General features: G+C 40.9%; 1 protein-coding gene across 1 annotated transcript in view; it reads right to left on the minus strand.

The window, feature by feature from the left end:
* Positions 1–9,724: 9,724 nt before the first annotated feature.
* LOC306916339 (GTPase IMAP family member 8-like) overlaps positions 9,725–10,680 on the minus strand; it is a gene marked incomplete at both ends in the record, with an annotated part of 4,122 nt that continues 3,166 nt past the window's right edge. The window contains 2 exons of the mRNA XM_079494173.1: positions 9,725–9,867; positions 10,078–10,680. The exon at positions 10,078–10,680 is cut by the window's right edge and continues 135 nt beyond it. Coding sequence (XP_079350299.1) covers positions 9,725–9,867; positions 10,078–10,680 — 746 coding nt within the window. The remainder of the gene's footprint in view (positions 9,868–10,077) is intronic.

Raw genomic sequence — 10,680 nt, forward strand, 5'->3', positions numbered from 1 at the left:
CGTGTACACGACATTTGGGGTCGGGATGTCTTTAGCACCCGGCCGGCAGCACAAAACACTTATCAAGTACGTGCTGCTCCTCTCTGATAAACCTCGAGACTGAAAGGCAGCCGTCCATCAAGCACAGTAAGCTGGGAATTGCATGTATTTAGCGTCAATTTCGATTGAATTGTGGGCAGCAATCATCCTTAATGGATCGGATCACTTACCTAAGACGTCACACTTTGCAGCTTTAGTTTTAGCTTTAGCTTTGTCGGTAATAGCCCTGAAACACTGCAATGTCACATTGACAAATCTATGCCTAACTCCATCACCAAAGCCTAACCACCTCATAAAAAACTACGGTATGCTAACCTTTTTTTTTTTTAACAATTTTTTTTTTTTAGATTTTTTGAATATGCAAGAGACACAAAAGACAAACAAGGCATACAATAAAACAAAAACATCAACAGAAGAAACAGAATAATAATAAAAAAAACAAAAAACAAACGAGGTTCATGGGATGTACAGCAACAAGCAACAACAATACATATTACAGACTTTTGGATTAATTGACAACCGGAAAGACAGCCCATATTCACTCCATATCCGCCCCCCCAGCTAAATACTCTATCCATTTCTCCCATCTTCTTTCACCCAGCTCTTTTTGCAGTCTTAAAGAATAGTTAATCTGTTCTATAGGAGATGTAGTTGTTTCACAATGTTGATAAATAGGTCAGCAGTAGGACAATTATTTTGTAACCAATTTCTTGTAATAGCTTTTTTGCTTGCTACAAGTAAAATCTTAAGTAAGTAGGAGTCATCCTGATTTAGCCCATCTGGGAGTTGTCCATGCTAACCTAATCTTAACCATCCTTTACCTCAGGGGTTCTCAACGTTTTTGGCCGGGGACCCCCGGAAATGCTTTGGCAATGTCTCGGGACCCCCGCCCCGCCCCCTCCCGACCCCCAATATAAATTGACTGCTACAATAACCTTAAACCATTTTGGGCGGGAACCCCTTTTGGTGTTTTAAGCATTGTTATAATTTAGCTATTGAAAAATAGCAGATCTACAAGCTCATAGCGCGCCACCGAGTGGTGCTCTACGAGCTTGTAGGTCTGCTATTTTTGAAAAATTGTGAAAATAAAATTTAAAAAAACCCCCTTTTTTTAGTTTTTTTTTTAAATAATTTGCGGACCCCCTAAAATAATTTGGCGACCCCCCGAGGGGTCGCGACCCACGGGTTGAGAACCCCATGCTTTACCTCACTATACCAGTTGGATATATTCAGTGGTTACAGTGGTTCCAAATAGACCCTGCAGCTTGCTGCATTCACGCACTGGCAGATACAAAGCTACAGTCTACCGTTCATTTTCAAAGGAAAGCCGGTGACATAAAGTTGCAAAGAGACACCCGGCGTTTATGCAGCTGCTACAAAATCTACAAAGCTACAATCTAAGTTGAGCTTGCTTCAAACTGCAGATACAAAAACCTACAATACCACTATGTGTTGTTTCACCGTTTCCACTCACCGAATCTCTACACGCAATCCCTCTTTGTAATGGGAGGGAAACTAATTATTTCATGTCAGTTATGTTCTTTTTAAGACCTGAGTGTAAGTTTCTACAAAATGTTTCTTCTAAATCCTGACAGTTTTCTGAAAAACTTATCAGTGGTGCACTGGTGCTCAAACTTTTTCATGTCATGGTCCATGGACCTACAGAATTATTTGTAAATATGTTGTTCCAGGGACACCGCCAGAAGGACATTTGAGTTAAAAAACATTCACTGTGAAAGAATATAGGTTCAAAGGTTTGCACACATTTTCACAATTTCAAACAAAAGAGCAGATCTAGTTTCAATTTAACTATTTTCAAGAGCTACATTTTAAAATAATGGTTAAAGTTAAAGTCTAAATGGGTTAACCAAGACTTGAAATTGTTTTGTTTTGTGGTGTGTTTTTTTTTACATACAAATCTGCATTGATTTTTGCAGACAATGAAACAATAGCTGTGACAGCAGGTAAATGAAAAAGAGGTCTGTATTTAACAATCAAAATGAAAACAAGCACCAAAAACAAAACAAAGCTCTGATCAGCGAAAGATAAATATACAGAGAAATCGGTATCAGAAGAAGTTAAACTAGATAAAGTGGGTCTCCACCAGGCCAGGTCAGGTTGTGGCCTCCTGGTGGCGCTGTAATAGGCCAATGTGAAAAGGGTGCCATTTCTTCTTACAACTTGGATGGCAATTGGATGATTTGAGGCCTTTTGTTCCAACAATATGTTTTGCAAAAGTCCACCTGTTGGTGGCGCTATAAACAGGCCAATGTGAAAAGGGTGGGATATATTCCTCAGCCTAGTAGGAAAGTCTGTGAAAGATTTCATGTAAATTGCACATTGCGTTCATGATTTGATGCTTTTGTTCAAAATGGGCCAATCCTCCAAACTTTGAAAGCCAATGTGCGCATGGTAGATCGAATGGCAAAGTGAATGGCAAAGTTAATTTAATGTTGTCTAAAGTCGTTTAATGCAATCAATTGATAGGACTTTTCTGTTTGGATGTATGGGCTGTCAAGGCCAGAAACTAGTTTGCCACTCAGTAGGCGTTCCTGCATAATTTCTGGGTATGATGATGATGTCACACGCATACCCTCTATTTGTCACGGTTTGCAGAATGACTGAACCCAAATGCAGAGGAATGTTCAAATAAAGATTTATTAAATCAAACACGGTCAGGCTTACAAAAGTTAGCAGTAGTTAATCAGGAAAGCCAACAAATGAAACTCTTCAAAAACACAAAAGCAAAAACAAAGTCCAAAAAATGCAAACCTTTCAAAGGCACCCAATGCAGTAAAGTCCAAAAAACCAAACACTAGGACACAGCAAGGAACCAGAAACGTAGAGAGCTCAGGGACAACCAGGTAGCGCACCGGACATTGAGTTATGTTCTGACAGTTTGTTTGTGTAATGAGTCCAGTATTTATAGGTGGTGGGTTGATTGTAGCAGTGTTCACAGGTTTGTAATGGGCTGGGCTGATGAGAGTGGAACCAGGTGCAATGGGAGGTGGGAGTGGCCGAAATGGAAAGACAGAGAGAATTGGGCAGAGGGAGAGATACAGAAAGAGAGAAATAGCCAGGCAGAGAGCCAGACCATGACACTATTAGGATGTAATATGAAATATCGGACATACCGATATATCCTGAACACATGACTATAGAGATGTGATGATGATGATGATATATACTGTGTAAAGATTTGCGGGATTTTTGGACAGAATGTGGAGGAGTAATATAAAAAAAATGTGTTTTACAAAAGTCAGCCTCCTGGTGGCGCTATAACAGGCCGTTCTAGAAAATTTGGGGCAGAGGTTCATCGTTGTGTGTGCAAAATTTGGCATCGACCGGGTTAACGGTGACGGAGATTAGCTGGTAACAAACGGACGGACGGACGCACACACACACACGCACACACGGACGGAGTGCAAAACATACTCTCTCCCCATGCCTTAGGCCTGGTGGAGACAAAGAAAAACACAATAACCAAACAAAATCACTCATTCATACCGAGGAATAGGGAAGAGAAGGGGAGGGGAGGGGGGGTTCTGTTCAAGTGAGTTCTTCCACTAACGGTGCCAATGTGGTTAAAAAAGGGCTGCTAGGTTTTATGGTAACATCCTCAATGAGCCGTTAAGGGAGAACCAAATTTTTTCAAGTTTGATACAATATATAATTTCGTGAATCCATCTATTGTGCTCGTTTATATATATTTTTTTGCTCATGAGACGCACGGTTTTCCGACAAAGTCGGATGGTGGATTAGACTTGTACCATTGCGCCACCCCAGCACTCGTCGGACGCAAGATTGACGGCAACAAGCGTGATGATCACTTCACTTCAAGAGTGTCTCGGTGAGAGCTACGCTTTGCGGATTTGTATCTTTTGTAGAGCTCTGCCAGTTTGACCGCAGCATGAGCGAGTACAAATGGAACCAAATGGACACTTTCGGGTCAATTTGGTTCCATTTGTACACCCAGGGTTATGGGGGTCCATTACTAATGAACCAGAACGTGTCAACCCTGAGTGGGAAGGCCTATAGCGGTCAGAGAGGCTTCCTCATTTAACCCATTTAGGCCCGACGTCGAAATTTAAAAAATGTCTTCAAAATTTCTGAAAAACCTTATGTTTCTGTATCAGTGGTGCTCAATATTTCATGTCAAGGACCCCAAAAACTATATGTAATATGCCTCCGCCGCCCATCTGAAAATATGTTGTTCCAGGGACCTCCCCAGAAGCAAAGATTTGAGTTAAAATGTTCACTCTGAAAGAATATATATTCAAAAAATTTCAATGCCCACTGTTGAGCAGGGCACTCAACCCCTACTTGCTCACCCATTAGGAGTTGCACTCTAAACGACTATCTGCAGACTTGGCTAGAAAAGGGAAAATTCAACATGGGACTTTCCTGTGACACACTCGTAGAGACAGGAATTATGAAATCATATAAAACTTGCAGAAACAGTTGGTGGCAGAGCTGCAGCGGGCTGATAGCGGCTTTATTATTTTCTCTTGCCCCCTTTATGACCCTCATCAAATCCTGTAGGTCTTCTCAACGAGGAAACTTATGGCCCTTGAAAAAACAGCAGCTCGGAGAAGCAGTGGGCTATGAAGATAATCTTTTTATTGACTCCGACTAAGAACGAAAAACAGCTACAACGTCGCAGAAAGATAGAGAAAACCCCATAAAAATGCTGGACGGATCTATGCCTCGGTCCTAAAGAAACAGTCGGGCAGCTGCAAACAAATAACGATCATTTTCTGTATCTCCATCAACTCTGAGGTGGTGATTGCAGTGATTACACCGTTGCATAATTCATTAGGCTTTAACAGACATTTCGAAAATGATGGATGACAACAGCTGCCACGCTGCACGCATGATGGAAAAACAGTGCACATTTGCCAAACTACCCGATGAGACAGTACCACAAAATTATTTTTGAAAAGTGTAATTTGGCACGTAGAGCATTTACAATGCATGAGACTCACTCAAAACAAGTCTCTGAGCAAATTTAATCGAGCTCTTTGGCATTAGTTGTAACTCAGTCAAAGTGGTGCCAACGCTTATATGGGCCAATTATTATTTGTCAATCCAGGGAGGGATGTGTATACATCAGAGGACATTAAGGTGTTTCGTGCTACAGGGTTTCTGAATGCATCACTGCAACGAGAAAACCTGGGAGTGACTTTGTGACACCAGTTTATATCCAACACATTTTGCGAGGGTATAAGCAATTAAAAAACGGCATTGGCTTTCAAAATAGCCAATGGGGCTTTGCCCTCAATATCCGATTAAATACCTCATAAAAGTGAGCGACACCCACAGCTACAATACTAGAGGGAGTGACAACATTGTTCTGGTAACACCGGCATAGGGTAACACCGACCTATAGAATAAACATGGCTAAATTATCTTTCTACAGCACTGCCTCCAAAGTGTGGAATGCCCCGACACCATCCCTTAAAAAGGCTTTTTTCAAAACAGGCCTGAAAATCCGGTGCCGTGTCGTTCCCGAAAATCCACCTTTCAGGATGCCAAAAGACGGAGGTAAACCTAACTTCTCCCAGGTTTTTCCCATAGAAAGGATATTCACTGCCTTCACCCCCACCCCCTTTCTACTCTAAATATTGTATTTGTGCCTTTTCTACTCTGTAAATATTGTATTTGTGTTATTGTTATGCCATGTTGAGTAATTGAATACATGCAGTATTTTTGGGTTATCCTCTTCAACCTCTTGTGCATGACTGTACTCGTGGCTGTTAGCATTTCTGTCTAACTTCAATCAACCAAAACACACTTACAATGTAATGCAGTGGTTTCCAAACTTTTCAACACAAGACCCGCATCCTGTAGGACAGTGTCCTATATGCAAACAACACGTAGAAGAATCATCTATAAAGAATTGGGGCCTGGCAGACGATGCAGCGTGCAAGTGCCACGAGCTTGAGCAGCTAGACTGCAGAGCACATAACCTGTCCCGAGGGCCTCTCCCTAGGCCTGGTGGGACCATGCAGAGACAAGGGAGCAATAATTATGTCTGTATACATGCACAAATGTGTCTGTGGCAGAGACTTGGGGCTTGTCCATGGCAAAACTTTTGATTTTCTGTTTTACACACCATTACAATGTTCTTATTTTGATCATAAGACGCAATTACTGAATGCCAAGTCTCATGTAGTACGACTCCGATTGACTATGACACTATAGCCTGGAACTCACCTATGCTTTTTATGGCATAGGCAGCTCCCGGCAGGATCCGCCGGGAGAAACTATGCGCAGCTGCGTGACATGAGACTAATTACTTAGAGCGACACAGAGAGAGAGGAGTGTGTGTGTGTATATGTGTGCGTGTGTGTCAATTTAACAAAGGTGCAGACGATCAGAAATCAGCAGAGAGTGAGAGATGTTTGTGCTACTCTATGCCGAATTGAAGTGAACTCGGACCCAGACTTTTTTTTTCTCCCTGGAAAAAAAAACGTCTGGGTTTCCGAGGCTAATGACACTATGACAAATGATGATTCCACAGTGGTTCTCAAACATTTTATTTGCAAGGACTCGGAGCCCCCATAACTCTGAGTGTACAAATGAACCAAATGGATGGACCCTACGGATCTATTTGATTCCATTTGTACACGGTCGGCGTTAGAGACCCGTTATCTCTTTATGTGTTTCTGGTAATATTGTCCACTCATTTAAATTTTGACCTGACGTCGAAATTAAAAAAAACGTTCGCTCTGAAGAATATATTATTATTCAAATATTTGCGCCGCATTTTTACGATTTTTCCAAAATAGCAGACCTACAAGCTCGTAGCGCGCCACTCGGTGGCGCGCTATGAGCTTTGTAGATCTGCTATTTTGCAATAGCTAAAGTATAACATAATGCTTAGTTAAGACACCAAAAGGGGTTCCCGCCCAGAATGGGTTAAGTGTATTGGTGTACAATACAGTATAGATATACATGTATGTTTTAAAATGTTTTTAAAATGTTTTTAATTACTGCACTAACATTTCTGAACAGATTATATTTATATCAATATGTCTGGGTCCCCACCTACTCACTCAGGGTTGATGTGTCACACCTGCAGTGACAGGAGGGGCACCAAAATGTGCATGGTGTTTTGATTGGTTAATGGGGGCAGTCTCTTATTATAAAAGTACAAACTTTTGTGTATGTTCACATGACCTGATGAAGATCAAAAAGATCGAAACGTTGTCAGAATTTTCAATAAAGAACGTCTTTCTTGTACCTGTGGTGTGCGGGCTCCATCCAATATCCACTCATTTAATGTCTGTGGTAGTTTTGACAAAATGTCCATCACAAGCCAACGCCTGATTTGGATATTTGATAATACATCAAAAAAAGAAGTGCAGGACCCAAAACGTGAATTTGGTGTCTCCCTGGCAGGGCCGGATTTAGCCGGATTTAGCCAGCCCCACTCAGGTGGGCAGACAGAATTGTAAGGGGGGGCGACTCCGCCGGCGTGTCAAACCCACATTGGGTGGGCAGGACGCACGTTTGGGTGGGCTATGCCCACCCCTGCCCCCCCCTAGAACCGGCCCTGCTTCCCTGGGAATTAATCACTCTATTTATACTATTTTTAAAAAATGATTGAAAAAAAGCTCACAGCGCAACGCATATATCTGCCATTTCCCCTATTTCTCGAAGTTATATTTTTAATTTAGATTTCTTGAACATTTTGAAAAGATCATCCTGTTTTTATATACTAAAAAAAGATGTAGGAAACATGAATGGATATTACCTCAGATCGACTAAATGGGTCTGAGAAGCACTGATGTAATGACGCCAATTTGAAGCATAGTCACATTAGACACGGACAGTAGTACAGAAATGTCGACTCTAATGTCGCCATTTGTTGGAATATGATCTTACCGTACCTGGGCCCCGAGTCTTTTTAAGCATTTACAGCATGTTTACATTACATAATTCAGCATGTTTACATTAAATAATTCATGCATTTACAGCATGTTTACATTACATAATTCATGCATTTACAGCATGTTTACATTACGTATAATTCATTACATTACAGCCCAAAAACATATCTCCATTTTTACATGTCATTTAAATCTAGGAAATACCCACAGATAGAAGACATCTTATTAAATATCCCTTATGTCGTCATATTTAGAGCAATAAAACAAAAAGTGAACCTCGTTTTCGATTTCACCATGAAGTTCACAGAACAAGCATTATCTCTCTGATCTTCAGGAGTGGCATTACACATGCCAGTCTCCAGTGCTAATATATAAATAATATATATTAAAAAAAATGCCATGAAGAATTATGTTGTCGTTTATAAAATGTTAATTTTCATCCAGCAGGTGGAGCTGCGACACTATGACACCTATAATAAGTAGTGATAGTCACCTGAATATTAATGAATGAATACTTTATTAACAGTTTGTAAAGACAATCACTGAGGACAGTACAGTTCAATACAACGTCTATAATCACTGAGGACAGTACAGTTCAATACAACGTCTATAATCACTGAGGACAGTACAGTTCAATACAACGTCTAATCACTGAGGACAGTACAGTTCAATACAACGTCTAATCACTGAGGACAGTACAGTTCAATACAACGTCTATAATCACTGAGGACAGTACAGTTCAATACAACGTCTATAATCACTGAGGACAGTACATTTCAATACAACGTCTATCAGAGGAATAAGTAAGGGATAATATCTGGCTAGGTGGTCGTTGTCGGGAGATAATTCACCGACAGGGAGTTTAAGGGAGCACTGTCGGAAAACAAGGAAGTGAGTTGATCAAATAGAATCCATTTCCGGGTTTTACTGCTTAGTCTATTTCTCACTCAAATGTTTAGCTGTAAATGACACTGTGTGTCACTAGTGTGTGTGTGTGTGTGTGTGTGTGTGTGTGTGTGTGTTTACATACATGGCTGTCATGTTGGAAACAGCAGTAAATCAAGCAGGGCGCAGCTGGTGCTCAGAGGGTTTGATTAGGCAGAGGTCTGTTATACAGCGGAGCGGTCATTATGATGAGATAACTCACCACTGAATTAAGCAATTGACCAATCAGAATCAAGCATTCAACCAAGCCATGTAATAAACACCAAAAAAACACTATCAGGGGTAGAGCGTCCGGATGAGAACCGTGAGGTTCCCGGTTCCATCCCTGTGGGATCCCCCAGAGTTAGTGTCCAAGTGTCCTTGAGCAAGACTCTGAACCCCTGATTGCTCCTGATGTGCAGCTTGGTGCCTTGCATGGTTTCCTCCACCATCGGTGTGTGAATGTAATCATAACGTCCAATTTATGTAAAGAGCTTTGAATAAAGGCGGTATATAAATGCTAAATCGTTTGTTTCCATTAGGGTCCTTTTGTAATCAATTCATCAAAACATTTAAATGTCAAAATATTATACAATACTATGCAGAAAATAACATCATAATATGTGACTCATGTAATATGAGACAGAACTGTTGACTTTTGTATTCAACAAATGTATTGATTTACAATATTTAATTATTTATATCTATAGCACATGTACTTACATTATTATGTTATTAGGATTATATACTTTTGTATAAGAATTTCTTTGTATATATTGAGATTGTTGGCAGTTATATTGTACATGGCATCACGATTGCATATTGATAATTGGTGTATTTATTGTTCTTAATTGTCTGATTTCAATCTATGAATCATCTTCATCTCTCAAACTTTCATATCCTGAAGAGGGCGCTATTGGTCCAGCATGTCTCTTCAGCAGCCAATCATGAACCTTGTCAGGTGACCAGCGGTATGAACTTCCTGCTTCAGATGGCGTTCCTCTACTCACTGAAACTCAAAGACAACAATATACTGATTATTATTAACATTATTAGTATCATAAATTAAAATAATACATAATGAATTACAATATAGCACCACTCACTGAAACACAAGACAACACACAACAATAATTATACTGATGAAATGTTACATTTATAAAAGTCACTGTAATAAACGATCACATTGTGTTATCAGATCAATAGTATTGTTACTCACTGCTTGGAGGATGGAACTCCATGCTCATCCTTCTCCTGACAGGTGGCAGGGTTGGTTCTTCTGGCTCCTTCTCCACAAACTGCAACATCCTCTCTATCATCTCCTCCTCTCTTCTCCTCCATTCCTCCTCTCTTCTCCTCCATTCCTCCTCTCTTCTCCTCCATTCCTCCTCTGTTCTCCTCCATTCCTCCTCTCTCTTCTTGAATTCTTCTTCTCGGCTGTTCCATTCTTCATCAGTAAATGTCTTTCCTGTCAGTCTTTCTAACAGGGTCTTCCGTCTCGTCTCATGTCCCTCCCTGAGGTGTCCTGTGTCTCTGACAGACCTGTCTTCTCTGGAGTCTGAAGGTCCAAAGTGTCCTCTGTTCCTCGTCACCATGTCTTCTACTTTCTCCATCAGCTCTTTCACTTCTGAGATGTCCAGATTGAAGCAGTCTAGAACCTGGTACCTGTAGCCACATTTCTCCAGGATCCTCCTCAGAGGTTCTCCTTCAGCCTCGATGTACTCCTCAACACGTCTCCCTCCCAGCCACCATCCCATTGTGAACCGAACCAGAGTGTGTCTCCAGACTCTGTCCCCCAGCAGCTCCATGTGTTCCTCCACTG

This window comes from Electrona antarctica (assembly GCF_951216825.1).
Source record: "Electrona antarctica genome assembly, chromosome: 23".
In the NCBI taxonomy this organism is placed as follows: Eukaryota; Metazoa; Chordata; class Actinopteri; order Myctophiformes; family Myctophidae; genus Electrona; species Electrona antarctica.